The sequence below is a fragment of the Watersipora subatra genome, chromosome 7 (assembly GCF_963576615.1).
Source record: "Watersipora subatra chromosome 7, tzWatSuba1.1, whole genome shotgun sequence".
In the NCBI taxonomy this organism is placed as follows: Eukaryota; Metazoa; Bryozoa; class Gymnolaemata; order Cheilostomatida; family Watersiporidae; genus Watersipora; species Watersipora subatra.
The window spans coordinates 3,862,969-3,878,830 of NC_088714.1; the positions used below are offsets into that span (position 1 = coordinate 3,862,969).

General features: G+C 36.2%; 1 protein-coding gene across 4 annotated transcripts in view; it reads right to left on the reverse strand.

The window, feature by feature from the left end:
* Positions 1-2,244: 2,244 nt before the first annotated feature.
* LOC137401153 (proprotein convertase subtilisin/kexin type 6-like) overlaps positions 2,245-15,862 on the reverse strand; it is a 36,345-nt gene continuing 22,727 nt past the window's right edge. For all 4 annotated transcript variants that reach the window (XM_068087528.1, XM_068087532.1, XM_068087529.1 and 1 more), the window contains 8 exons: positions 15,645-15,817; positions 13,903-14,112; positions 13,422-13,525; positions 12,655-12,761; positions 11,876-11,993; positions 7,937-8,069; positions 4,556-4,721; positions 2,245-2,973 (listed from right to left, as the gene is read on the reverse strand). In XM_068087528.1, the coding sequence (XP_067943629.1) occupies positions 2,774-2,973; positions 4,556-4,721; positions 7,937-8,069; positions 11,876-11,993; positions 12,655-12,761; positions 13,422-13,525; positions 13,903-14,112; positions 15,645-15,817 (1,211 nt within the window). In that variant the 3' untranslated portion in view covers positions 2,245-2,773. The remainder of the gene's footprint in view (positions 2,974-4,555; positions 4,722-7,936; positions 8,070-11,875; positions 11,994-12,654; positions 12,762-13,421; positions 13,526-13,902; positions 14,113-15,644; positions 15,818-15,862) is intronic.

Genomic DNA, 15,862 nt, shown 5'->3' on the forward strand with positions numbered 1-15,862 from the left:
AGCTCTATACTTGGTTCACACCAAATTGCCAAAATGATAACTTGCCGGTAGTCCTACTGATGGACCCACCGGTGGACCTAGATAGGATCTGCAATTAGGATCTTTTAAACTTCTATAGCTCACACTTTCAATTCCGAGAGGAAGGAAAACAGTGTTTGATGAAATATGAAAACTTTTGATACGTTGATTAAGCTTTTGAATCGAACAATTTTAAAACAAAAGCATACTTAAGCATTAAGTATGTTATGCAAATATTTGCAAATTTTTAAAATAAAGAGTTGTCTACTCTTTTGAAAGAAATCAAATAAAAAAGGAGACAATTTTTAAATACAATCTTCTAAAGACATCGGTCTCTTTATTTATTGAATCAACTTCGTATGTGTTTTCTAATCATCGAGGACCAGTGTTCATGTCTGTAGCCCTTTAGTTGAACTTCGAACTACACTTGGTACAAACCATTTGCCAAATATGATATTCATATTTTGTAAATGTCTTTGTTACCTCTGGCAGTCTGAGTTCATTACAATGCAACCTCGAAATATCATTTTAAGGTAGAAAATCTGTTACTTTTTAAGCATTCCTTTTCTTAAACTTGCTTCATAACTCAATATAACTTATAATTTTGCTATTTTTTTCTTTGTGTAAAGCTTTTTCGCAAAAAACATTTTAGAACAACATTTTTTGAATATTTATGGATTTATGAGCATATAGAACTGCACAATAAGGAATAAAATCTTAGGTACAACGAAAGGAGGAAAATTGGCCGAATCTATTGTTATATATTCATAATTTAACACGTATAAGAATAAAGAATCACAAGCTAAATAGACTACTAGAGGTTATGGTTACCGGAACTAATTGATACGGCTTACATGTCTAGGAGACACGTGACCCCATTGATATATAGTGACTGGGGAGGAGGCTGACTTTCCCTTGTGATCTTGTGTTCACGGTGAGTGGTAAATTGCTCCCTTGAGCAATACAACATGGCGTCGTAGGCAGGATCTACTTTTTTATGGTGCAATTTTTTTACACTAAAGCGTATACTGGGTAATGTAAAAGACTCAGGTGGAAACGTCAAAACAGTTATGGTGAATCTAGTTTTGCCAGTGGCCAGTTTTGCCACTTGCAGGGCATTGTGGGAGCTTTCAACTCTTACTATAACAAGGGAAGCTACAACGGAGCTTTGAAATTCGAACAAAGATTCTTTCATATAGCAGGTAATTTAGTCTATTTGGGTTATAATAAAACAGATCAAATAGCAGTTGGAACAGCCCATCATTCAATCGATGTGAGACTAAGTTTTGTTTTTCCTCCATAAAGGTGCCAATTACTATGGTTGTATTCTGTGATAGCCAGTGAATGTCTGAGAGGCTGTTTCACATTATAATAAATTTACTAAACTGGTTTGGAAAGTTGATAGCTGTTTGGACAATGTTCCACTAACTTGAACTTGCAATATAACTTATTTAAAATGCGGTTTTTTGCGTAGCTATTTACTCAGTGTAACGTGACCGAGGAGATAAATCCTATATAGGCATAAAGCCTGGTTTCTTGAAAACGATTGCCATCTACTGATAAAATTAAAAATATCTCATTTACCGCTAGATGCTCACCGAATATAATAAGTTTAAGGAATGGCTAATTTAAAATTAAATCTTGTACTCAGGATTGGAAAGTAAAAAGCGTTCTATGAAACCTCAGTTTCATAGAACGCCATGGTTCATGGTGTTAACTAAATATATATATATAGCAAAATGCACACAACTAGTCAAAAGATATTTTTCCAAATTCAAGAGGGTAGAAATTTTGTATTCTTGCATTGGCATCTATTTTATGAAGCTGAGCTAAGAAATATAGGCCATCAGTTGTTACAGAAGGTCGTTAGCTCAGCCTGCACACCACAACAACGATAAGGAAGGAATGGACACAAGATGTGATACGCTGGTAGTAAGTTGTGTCGGTCAAGTGCAGGGTTGTTGTTATGAACTGAATGACAGTGCCATGTCCCTATCAAATGGATTGATGACTACTCTAAGAACAGCGAATGATGAAGCAAAAGAGAGAATTAAGTTTTTATTTCAAGGTTCAATTTTAGGTTCAAATTGAGCTGTGTGTCAATCCACTAAATGCACAAATCACTATTATATATGTAGCAGTAGGGTTTTGCACATGGCCCCGACTATAGCTATCGTATTGATAGTAACTTCGCTATAGTAATGAGATGTATACAGAACATTCAGATTTTGTGATAGTTTATTTAGTTAAGAAATAAAAAGATCTTAAAAAATATGCTCTGCAGAATACTGCCGATGCGGTAATAAGAGTGAAAAATAACACACTAGGCCATAATATGGGATGGAATGAACTGGTGCATATATCCCTGCATATTAGGAAGATTAGTACAAGTATAAATATAGCTCTAAAACGAGTATTACAATGTAACTTTGTACTGTTTGGAAGAGATTGATAAACAATAACGTTATAAAGCCAAATCGGATTGACAAATTCTGCACCTCCACAAATCTATGAATATTTGAAATACAAAAAAAATTTTTGGTAATTCATTTGCTGCCCAGCCAAGTTACAAAATCTCAGTACAACCACATGATGGATAGCATGCCTAAAAATGATTATAATAAAATGCATAGGGTTAATAAAAAATAATTATATAATTCATAATGGTAAAAACTTTTTATTTTTATTATGACATCTATTTCATGAAACTGAGCTAACAAATATAGTCTCTAAGTTGTTAAAGAAAGTCGTTAGCTCAGCCTGCAAGCCACGCAGTGAACAGCGATAACCAAATCAACGATAAGGAAGGAATGGACACAAGATGTGATAAACTGGTGATATCTTGTGTCGGCCAAGTGCAGGGTTGTTGATAAGAACTGGATGGCGGTGCCATGTTTCTGTCAAATGGATTGATGGCTACTCCATAAAAGCTCAACTGGAAAGATTCTACTTTCCCTGTAGAGAAATAGACCATCTATCGACAGCGGGAGACAATTAAGAGGAGTTATGTATGACAAGCAGAGATGGATTATATACAAGAGATGTAGAGCAAATATTGCATGTAAATTAGAGTGGAGCATCAGTGACAAATTACTCTGCTAGGGAGCCTTAAACCATAACTGTCACGAACAACTTTTATCGTATTTACTAGGTAAATCAGACACGCTGATTCCGATTTTGTACTCAAAATAAAGATTAGTCCACTAACCTTCAAAGTCATTTAGGCTTTTTTTAAAGCGTTTCAATATCCGTTTTGAAAACAACACAATCGGCATTACAAGCTCCGCCCATAAATATGTGACGAAACCTAGCTTTTTCAGGAACGGAAGTTGGGAATGTTTAATCCGATTTAGAATAATAGAGATGGGTGTCTTAAAACCCATTTTTATCTAAATCCAGCCTGTAAAATAATTTCAGTTTTTTATGGAAGGTATATAAACTATTTAAAATTGCTCGTAGCTTGTTACATGACGTTTAAATGAGCTGAACGCCGAAAAAAATGAGCTCAAAAAGCGCGGTTTTATCACAAGCTAGCGTTGTTATCACGCTTTTTTAAATATGCAATGCTAAATAGCTTACCTACCTTTCAGGAAAAACTGATATTATTTTTAAGGCTGAATTTAGATATTAATGGATTTTAAAACACCCATCTCTATTATTCTTAATCGGTCTAAACATCCCTACGTAACTTCTGCTCCTAAAAAGCTAGGTTACGTCACGTATTTATGGGCAGAGCTTGTTATGTCGATCGTGTTGTTTTCGAGACCGATATTAAAACGCTTTAAAAAAGCCTTCATTACTCTGAAAGTTAGTGGACTAATCTTTATTTTGAGTACAAAATCGGAATCAGCGTGTCTGATTTACCTAGTAAATACGATAAAAGTTATTCGTGACAGTTATGGTTTAAGTAAAAGGTCATTCCATAGAAGATGAACATGTTTCCTATCTAGAGAAAGTTACTTTGCAACCTTGCATAAGGAAAAAATTTACAGTATTCTATTATTCATCATTATATCTATTATTAACGCATTAACTTAATTTTGAATCCACTATTCCCATAACAGAAGGCACATTGTTTGACAAATATTTAAAAATTTGAACATTGCGTTCTAGAAATATCAGTCAATATTACTGTTGGTGCATGCACCAAGGAATCGTATAATGCACATATGTTATTACGTATAACGCACATATGTTATTACGTATAACGCACATATGTTATTACGTATAATGCACATAATAGCATAGCAGTTGTTTTATATTGCATTTATGTTCGTCTGAACCTTTTTAAAATAAAGGTTTCGTTTTTGCAAAAGTTTCTTTAAAAAATAACATGTTAATTTAAAATTGTATTCTACCCAAATTGAAATCCAAATCTAAGGGTGAGTGGAGCAATGGGCAGTCTGTTGTGGAGCTGATTGGCCACATCATGTATTCAAACAGTCATATGAATACAGCATACACTGCTACATGTATTATTTGCTACTAGCACACCTGGTGTACAATGTTATGATATAAAATATGTAACCATACATACCCGATCTGTTCCCATTGCTTATTTCAAGCTTCCATGTCCCGGAGGGGTTTTCACTCCAGAAATGAACACTCATCAAGGACCAGTTAGAGAAGCCGGTAGAAGTGGTGTCCTGTGATCGGGTCGGAAGGAGAGTTGACTCAGTTCCATGAGGGCTTATCAACTTCACCTATATGTACATGTTGCTGGTAGGCAGAATACTAACTTTGTTTGCACAAACCTCCTATTAATCACATCATAGTGAACGATGAACACCAACTTTACTATCCTGAACACCTCAGCCAGAAACATCTGCTTACAGCAAGCTTGTTAGTATACATAGGAATACTAGTTACAATTTATATACACTAGTACCAGTAGGTAGTACTAGTACTCTGGCAGAGAGAGATCGTTAGGTGTAGTAACTAACTGCATGTTTATCCCTAAATGGGGCAGGTTGTAGAGCGTCAGCCTAGCGGGTCAAAAATCGCGAGTTCGAATCCAGGTGGAAGCAATATTTTTTTCTAACCTCTACGCTTGGCTTCGGACAGACACGTCTCTTATTATAGTAACGACTAGCTGAATTCCCGGTGTTGCCCGAGAAATAAAATGTTTCTACACAAAAATTTATTTTTATTTAAAGAATAGAGAAAGCATAATATTATTATGCTTTATTAGTTATCTTGAGGTGTTGACTGATGTTCTAAAAAAAGAATCAAGGAGATTGACCCACTAGAAGCTGAGATATAGCCAGCCAAACACAGGTCTACCTAATAAAGAATCAGAGGAAAAACCTTCGAAAATCCCGAAAACTGTGACGTATAAAATCGACTTAATGTTCATGTGCCGGAGTTGTGCACCCTTACCGCCGTTACGTATAATGATTGTTTTGGCTACGAGATGTGAAAAGCTTCTGGCAATAGTAAATAATTTACAGACTAGCTCTGGTTTCTCAGGAAAATCAAGCAAACATTGTGTGGTAAAGGCATTTGCCCACAACCCTTCGCCGTGATTTGTCAAAACAGAAGAGCATATTTTGACTATTGTGCTTCAAATTTTAACTCGATCTCCACGGATATGCTCCGAAGATCCTCTGTTCAACGAACGGCGCGTGTATAGTCTATATGCGACATCCGCGATTGCAAGTCGTTCAGAATAAGAAATGAGAATGTGAATTTTTGTTCATTCATCATTTTTCTATTGTGTATCTACTGCAGCATTTAGTTGATTTTCATGATTATCGTCACTATTAACAGACTGTAAGTTCACTACAGCCATAATCTTAAAAAGAATAACTTGACCGTGCTGCTCTTGCTGTAAAAAAAAACGATAACTTTTGATTTGATTTTTCTATTGATCTATTATCTTATCTATGATTATTTTTTATGATTAATATTATAATCATAATGCATATTATACAAAATAATAATATAACTGCGTATAGAATAAATGATGTAACTAATATAATTTGTAGAAAGTGATAGCAGAATGTTGCGAAATAATAGATGCGTGTAATTATTTTATTCTAAAACTAATCTACACGTCAGAGGGACTGGTTCGGAATTCTCAGAGCAATGATTGTTAGGCCCAGTTTGATTGTTCTATACTTCCAGGGATTAAACCAATTAAAACGCCGTGATTGTTATAGGAGAGCGCATTAGTTGGCTTAATTGACCAATGGCACGCAAGTGATTCTTGCTTCTTGATTCTTTTTTTAGAACATCAGTCAACACCTCAAGATAAATAATAAAGCATAAAAATATTATGCTTTCTCTATTCTTTAACATATACAACATTTACCATTCTAATTTTCAAACTTCATATCATGAGAAAAGTGTTTTGTGCAGCTCAAATGAATTGAGAGAACAAATAAAACAACTATAGAGATGTTTAAATGTAAAATAATTAGCAAGTAATGGCTAAATAGTTTGTATTGCTACAATGATTGCATTGAAAAATGATTTAATACCGATACAATTAATACAAACTGAGAAAACAAAATAAAAATCATGATTATTTTGAATTAATAATAACAATGATTGCATACAAGTGCGTGTGTAAAAAGGTTACTGTGCAGCAGAAGCTCGTTGTATTTCAAGTTTTGATGTGTGATACTGGTACCTCTCGATACTGGTACCTCTCGATACTGGTACCTCTCGATACTGGTACCTCTTGATACAGGTACCTCTCGACACTGGTAAAAACATATAGCAGTGAGGCAGGCGAAGGTACTTTGTCTTTATACTTGGTAGATTTAGCGATTGCCTTTAGGAGAAACCGCAAATAGGAGTGCAACAGCATATTTGAAATTGCACATTACAAATTAAAGAAAATAGATATTGGACTTTGAAGTGACTGTTAAAAACATTCCAAAAAAATGCAAAAGGCATTATTAATTATTAGTAAAAAGTATGTATCTAGTTTTTGACTTGCAATCGTGATAAGGATAGATAAGGAGTTGAAAATGATAAGAATGGCTTACTTAACCTTAACTTAACCTAGTGCTTACTTAACCTTAACTTAACCTAGTGCTTACTTAACCTTAACTTAACCTAGTGCTTACTTAACCTTAATTTAACCTAGTGCTTACTTAACCTTAACTTAACCTAGTACTTACTTAAGCTTAACTTAGCCTAGTGCTTACTTAACCTAATGCTTACTTAACCTAGTGCTTACTTAACCTAGTGCTTACTTAACCTTAACTTAACCTAGTACTTACTTAACCTAGTGCTTACTTAACCTTAACTTAACCTAGTACTTACTTAACCTAGTTCTTACTTAACCTAGTGCTTACTTAACCTTAACTTAACCTAGTGCTTACTTAACCTAGTGCTTACTTAACCTAGTGCTTACTTAACCTAGTGCTTACTTAACCTAGTGCTTACTTAACCTAGTGCTTACTTAACCTAGTGCTTACTTAACCTTGACTTAACCTAGTGCTTACTTAACCTTGACTTAACCTAGTGCTTACTTAACCTTGACTTAACCTAGTACTTACTTAACCTTGACTTAACCTAGTACTTACTTAACCTTGACTTAACCTAGTGCTTACTTAACCTAGTGCTTACTTAACCTTAACTTAACCTAGTGCTTACTTAACCTAGTGCTTACTTAACCTAGTACTTACTTAACCTTAACTTAACCTAGTGCTTACTTAACCTAGTACTTACTTAACCTTAACTTAACCTAGTGCTTACTTAACCTAGTGCTTACTTAACCTAGTGCTTACTTAACCTAGTGCTTACGCGTGCTTGTTGTAGTCTCGCAAATTGAATGTGGAGAAGCCAAATCCTTTGCCAAACAGATTTTTCATCCCTAAAACTTCACTATAACTGGACAGATGAACCTCACACAAACTTTGAGATTTTTATATATACGTGTAGATTAACTACAAAAGGTACTCACTGTGAGTTGTCCCCTCTTCTCTGAAGTCAAGCTGAGAGTTACTTGAACGTGCTCAAGATATCTGATGCAGCAAGTGTCATTAGCAGAGCAGTTGCTAATGACTATTTCTTTTACGTATTTATTGGTCAGCTGACTGAAATAAAATATGAGGTCAGAGAAGACAGTGTTTTTATAATCATAGCATCTAAGAGCTAATATGTATTTCAACAGATATTTTATATATCCAAGTAGGACTAATCGAAGAACGAACATATTTATGGCTTTATGCTTCCACTCATTACTGGACAAGGCAAAGTCAAGATTAACTCTATCACTTTTTAGTAGAGCTGCACAATGATCGCGTTAATTAAACGATTAACACAATCAATACAAATACACGATTAACTGCGTTGAGCCAATTAATCTTCAGATAAAATGCAACCGAGGTGATGATCATAATGTGATTCTTTGGTATTGTTTAATATATTGTAAAGGATTTTGCAGGTCTTTCCTCAGGCACGACCTAGATAGTAATAAATGTTGCATAAATTGTAAGAGAAGTGAGTACAGTTTTTCGTTTGTTTTATTCCGAAGGAAATTAGTTGTGGAGCTGCGACTACTCTGCTCTCTTAGGGAGGGCGCTCCCATATACAGTACATATATTTTCCCCGGACCGTTTAATGGAACCAGGTAGGAAACCGTATAAGAATAAATGATTTATAGAGTCGCTAACACGTTGGCTTAATCACGGCCAAACTAATGAAGTATTAGCGATAATACACATAATAAAGACAGGCACAATATGTAAAATATATAGAATAATTATATGCAAATAAAACACAATAAAAACAGACACAATATTCAAATATATATATAAGAGTACTTATATGCGAGTATGAACTATAAAAATTTATCAGAATTTATTTCTGATAAATTCGTATGGCCACGAATTTATCAGAAATAAATTCGTGGCCTAGCGTCCGCCAAAATATAACATTAACATGGCAGGTTACTACCATTTAATTTATGACAAGCAACACTTTCTTACCAATTAAATACAACCACAATTATTTTGCACTCAACTATAAAAACACTAAGTGAGTCACTAACATAAAACTTGTTTATGCAACAAAATAAGCGGCGGTGTCGATCTAGTTATCTAGTTGTAAGCAGCCGTGTCGTTAGTTATTTGAACATGTTTCTAGATAATAGCAGCAAAAGCGATTTTAGTATTATTTAATATTTTACAGTCTATTTTTTGTTTATATTTTAAAAACTTTTTTATGTAAACTATACAAGTAATTTGATTTAAAAAAAAATCACAATCATATTTCAGCTTTAGAATAATAGTAGTATAAGATCGACACTTTATTGGAACATAAAAGCAGAAAAATTTCCTCCGTACTAGCTGACGAATTTTCAGACAATGTTGGAAGCATAAACAAGAATGTGAAGTGCAATATATGCCAAGAAGAATTTGCCCACCACAGCATATCATCATTAAATATCATTTAACTAACTTTAATCATACCGCTCAAAATTTATCACTGGCTGTCGCAGACAATAACTACTACTATTGACTACAGCCACTACTGTCCCCTGTGAGCGGCTATTCTTTAAAGCTGGCAATATTGTATGTAGGCAGGGGCATTTCTTCATTTGGATAATGTAAATAAACTATGCTGCCTTAACTTTTGGCTGGCTTAATTATAGACTTTCATGGACTATTTTCACATTCATAACTAACACATTGTAACTTATATACATTGTACATAACATGTACTTCTGTTAACAATAATTGTCTCAAATATAATTAACTTGTATGTAGCTGTATTATTTGTTTTCAAATATGCAGGTTTTTGCGAGATTAATTCTAAGATTAATCAAAGATTAACTGGTTTAGACCAGTTATTAATCGCGATTAATTTTTTTAATCGTTGTGCAGCTCTACTTTTTAGACAATTTCGCTACTCTTATCTTTATGATGTGGAACTAAGTGAATGCCCGATTTTGTTGATATCGTATGGTGGAAAATAGGCAAAAAAAATGTTGTCCTCGTATGGTGAAGATGAAAAAGCATCGTGTTCCATACAGAAAGGCAAAAGCATCTTATAACAGGGGCATCATAACCCGAGATCGCACTGTATTAATTATTTAGCATGTGCAATTGCGAAAACGATATACTATATTGTAAGAGTAATGGGAATGGTAAGAATGGCTTAGCTTTGTGGTTAGGTGTGCGCGTTTACAAATTGAGGTTGTGATCTTTGTGAGTTTGAATCCAGTACAAAGTGCATTTTTCATTCCTTGATTTTAATCGCTATAACTGGACAGACAAATGACAAACTTTGAGATATATATATATAGTTTAGACTGGTTCAAGTTACTCAAATTCCTTGGATAAAATAACCTAGCCAATGAAAAATAAATTTTCTATCCAAAAACTGTTTTAATTGACTTTACTTACAAGCCGGGCATTCAACTAGTATCTATATAAACCTCAGCGTTTGTTGGTCTGTCACTAATATGTCCAGTTATAGCGATAAAGTTATAGGAATGAAAAATCTGCTCCGCAGTGGAATTGAACCCTATACATCCACTTCTCCAGACAGGACTGCTATCCATTACACTACGTGTCCAACTGGCCATACTAATGATCAATTGTGCACATGCTTATTACCCTGGTAAAATATGCAAGCTTGCAGAGAATATTATTGGTTGCTACTAGCACACTTGAAGATCATGATTACGTGAGAGATCATGACGTGTAACGCAACAACTATAAGCACACTTGAAAGCACAAGCTGGCTTCACATAGATGAACACGGCTGTTACTATAGTAAAGATTTAGACTAGCTTAAATTACTAGCTTAAGTTACTCAAATTCATTGAGTAAAAATTTTTGGTTAATGGCAACTGTGTTACCTGCCATTGTTTATAAGCTGTTTTAAATCTTGAATGAATGTGTAGCATAAGAAGTAAGAAATGGTTTTCAACAACTTGTTTTAGCAATACCTTGAGCTTTTAAATACAGTGCGCCTCGAGTTACGATATTCCTGCTATACAATTTTTTTTAAATTACGATGGGGAACACCATGCATTTTAGTCCCCACCATACGAAATTTTTTTGGCCATACGATATCAACAAAATATTCCCTCGAAATAAAAATTTGGCAGTCAGTGCTGAACAAATCGCAATAACGAAGATGCCGATATGCTATTCGCAGGAAACCCCTCACAACGCTCTTTCAGGCGTTGTGAGGGTGTTTCCAGATGCTCGTAGGCAATCAAAGGCTCCAGAGGCAATCAAAGATGCTAGCACTCTCTCAGTTCAGCGTTATTCGTTATACGTTATAGTAAAAACACAAACGGAAACAAATAGGTGATAAAATTTTCGCCAATAATAAAATTGAAGTTTAGTTTAGTGAAATACATGTATATACTAATACTTAAATTTAAGTATGTGTTTAGTAAGCTAAATTCATTTATGTTAAACTCAACATTTATATTATACCTGTCTCGAAGGTAAGAACTCCCTACGGTACATACTGCACATAGTACCTTGTAATGTGACATTTTGTTGCAAATCATAACCACAAAATAGGTAATTATAGTTAATAAGGTTACTATTAACTACTATATTATACTATTTTATTACTAATTTTTATTACGTACAATACATAAATGTATATAAATTGTTGATGCTTTGTACCGGGAGGCGGGCGGTTTGCATTAGATAATTACTGTAGGCTCCTAAGGCTGTCATAGAGTCCTTAGAAATGTACCATTAGATGCTTACAGACTTATCTAGCCAACCTGATGGTTATTTTTTTCTGTTCTGACCTAATAATTCACTCATACGCATAGTTGTCAAAATTGAACCTGCAGTGTACACAAGTCAACTGGTAGATCCAACCTCTAATCATATTTTCACAATGTCATTCAACTTAAACAACTCACTGCTGAGGAAAGACAACTGGCAGCTGACTCAGGAGTTGCTCTGGAACGGTTTGCCAAGATTCCGCCATCTCCACCATTTTCCCACAATCCATCAGGCCATAGCCATACTTATGGCTGTCTGAAATAGTGTATTTGTGTAAACATTTGAACACGTCTAAGATTTCAGGCAGCATACACAAGCCAGTACTAAATTGACAAAATCAAAAATACAAATTTTACAGATCATGTGTTGGGAAAAACCTATCGATGTAACCTGTTTCTGACCTGTGTGATGAACCTATCAGGTCACTCCTTTCATAGCCATGTTATGAACTGAAAAAAATCAGACAACTCCAAACCAAACCACTGAATAATCTTCTTTACTATAATAAAAGACGTGCTTAATTGTCCGAAGATCCAGCTGGAGATTGAAAAGAATATTGCATTGCACAGGATTTGATCTTGCGACCTTGTGGTCAAAAGACAAACACTCCAACCCCTGTACCCCTAAACAAAGTACTAGTCTTCACTGTAATAAGAGTAAGAATCATGTTCGTTCATCTGAAGCCAGTCAGACATTGGCGTGAAATATTGCCTCATACGGGATTCCAACTCCTAATATACAGCTTGGTGGCCCGACACTCTAACACCTGGGCTACATCAACCACCTTGCAGCATTCCCCAATAGCTGTACATAGAGTTACTACACCTGGCAGTCTCTCACGTCACACAGGACTGCGAGGGTACTAGTAAGAACCCTGGCTAAATCTGTGAATATTGCATCACCAACGGATACTTACATTTCCTGCCAGCTCCGTTAGTCTTGAATTCACCACTCGAGATCATTGGTTGAGGATTGGCGGAAGCAAGAGTGATATATTGAACATCTCTCCAGGTTAAACTTGGACTAGACAAGTACATAAAAGGAAGCCATAGACAATAGCCAGGTCATGAAATAACATATCTATCGATAGGTTAACTTTTTCACTACTGCATTAAAATCTTACCGAACGAATATTCTGCCCGAATTAATAAAACGAATTTTTCAAAAAGCCGATATACCGCTAGTATTTTAGCAATATCTCGAGAATAAAAACAGATATCGTTTTACTGTAAAATGCATCTTATTTAGAACAAAATTTTCTACAAGATAAGTAAGTACAAAGTGAATTCCATTCTTGTGCAATATCCAACGTTTTATTTGCGTTGAACGAACGCGGTGTGTTTTTCCTTGCTGTGACAATAACGATCTGGTTTTGCCGCTTTGAAAAATCAATAGAAATGGAATCGTTGAACCAAAAAATTTTCTTTTAGGTGCACGTGATTGGCAACAAGGTTGTTTCACTGGAGACAATCTTTGATTGGCTAGCTAATGTGTAGGCTTAGTAATGAAAAGAAAAGTGAAACCCTATTGATAAGCCGATATATCGGCTTACGGTAGCGAAAGAGTTAAGATACGGAGTGATGAACATGTAGACACCTGCTGCATGCACGAATTAATAAAATGCTAACTATCTCCGGTAGTAAACACAAAATATTCTCCTATTTACACTTAAGCCAGTCTCACTTTGCTTCTAGAGTGACGGCGAGGAGCCCAGCAGCCAAGGGAGCCGATGCAGACGTACCAGAGTGAGTGGTGGTGCACCTGCCGTTAAGGTCAGTTGTGACAACCTGCAAGCAATAGTCACAACGCATGACTCCTCCAACCAGCTAACCTAATATAAACAGCCGCGAAAGTAGAGTAAAAAGTATTTGTATTGTGGGGGTAAAGGTAAGAAAACTCACAGAGCATACTCGGTTAGACAGAAGATGCCTAAAGAGAATCATGCTGAGCACAAAAATAAACTTGGTGGAACAGCGGCTCAAGAATGCTTCCTAAAAAGTATTTTCACTCACATAAGTTAGCTATTGCACCCAGTTTTTCCATTCAACTATGTAACTGGTTATGTAGATAACCCTGCTTGTTACCTTGTAACATCCAAAGAGTGAGCGCATGAAAGCTCATACGAAATATACACACAAAGGCGGTTATTGAGTCAGCTCTATACCTTTCTCTCTGTCCCACTTCCACTGCTGTATGTGCTGGCCAGAGTGGAAGCGCACTGCTCCAAGTAAAACGGAGAGTTCCCGCCCTCACTGACACTACTCACTGACAGAGTATAAATGCTGTTGGTGTAGCCATCACAAGCGCACGAGTCTGAGTAAATACCACCATTTCCAGAAGCCCAAACAAATATGTTTCCTTTTCCATTGCGACCCTAACAACAAAGGTCATGCACAAATCAGCAAAAGTTCAAAAGTCGGTCAGCTTTGGTGCTCTGGGGAAGCAATTCCTGTTAATAGAAGCGGATGCGCGGCACTTTATAAGGCCAAGGTGTGTTTACACTAGCGCTGTAGCAGTTGTGTTTGGCTGTTAGATGCTGGGCAGCTAAACTGTTAATACACTATATAACCATGACTCATTGTTGTCGAAGGGCTGACCTAGTTACCCGCAAATCACATGTGCAAATAATCGGGCTTCCGTAGCATAAGCCAGCTTCCTCAGCCATCAATACTTTTTCAGTTACAAATAACCACACTGATACTTGGTCTGACTAGGACGATGGCGGACTTGAGCAGGTATGAAATTATGCATACTTCTAGATAGGTATGCGCTATGCATTTATTGTATGGATGATGTGGATTCGGAAACCCACACATTGAGGTATAGTGTGATAATTGTTCCAATGTACATTCGTGTGAAGTGGATTAATGTGGGCGCTTTGTTAAAAAAGATAAGCAATTCCCCTCCAGAGGTAATAACGCACATTCCTATCTTACCTAGCAGCACGTTTTCGAAATAGGAACGACTGCAGTGTGAAAATTGTTTACAATAGAATAGCTTGAGCTGTATTTTCTTGCGCATCATCCGCAAGTGCCGTCTCCATCATCTGCAAGTGCCATCTCCATCATCAGCAAGTGCCTTCTCCATCATCCGCAATTGCCATCTCCATCATCCGCAAGTGCCGTCTCCATCATCCGCAAATACCGTCTCCATCATCCGCAAGTGCCGTCTCCATCATCCGCAAATGCCGTTTTTATCTTTCATAAGCAACGAGACATTTGAGAAAAATTTGCGAGTAACAAAATCCGCTTGACAAGCGGGTTTTCACCGTTTCCATCTTGCTGATGAACTCCGTCATAGAAACACAGTGATTGGTAAGTAGCGGAATGAGATAGATGGCTTGGCGGGAGCCTGTAGAGCTAGTATATAATGTCTCAACATGTTGGCTACATGCCAGTAGTGAAACCACCTTACATAAAGTAGCACTTCTATATTGGCAAGATCATGAATCATGAGAAATTATCATATTGATCTCTAGCGTAGTGTAATGAAGCTGGCAGCTGCTTGTGTTTTGCAGCATTAGCATCAAACGTTGACATTGATATCTGGTGACTGGTCGATACAAATTAGAGAAAAAAACTTATGTTGAAAAATTACATGTTATAATTGGTCAGTAAAATGTTCTCATCACTTGAGTATAGATGACCTCAAACCTGACCCTTTGCCCCACACTCACACCTTAATTACTTAGTCTTTACCCATACTTAGTCCCACCTCCCAAAACCATCCCCATACCTCATGTTTTTTCCTCACACACACACACGCACACCATAGAGGCGTAAATAAAATAGATATTTCATTCAGTAATGCAGACATAAAACAACTCCACTCATCAGGCGAACTCCATGAGGAGAAGCAAACCAATCGGTCACACGAGCCAGCCTCGCACTTCATGTGTTAACATACCTTTGTTACTCCACCTTTCAAAGCATCTTGAGCATGCATTCCTGGGCCCTCAACTGTTGCGCCGTCATCATCTGGACCCCAGCTAGACGAGTATATATCTATGACATCTAGGTTGAATGACAATGCTCTGGCCTCAACAATGTCTGTCACAGCTCCGTCCAGCATCCTTATTCCTGAACAAAAAGATAGAATCTCTCTGAGAATTGAGAATAAGGAGA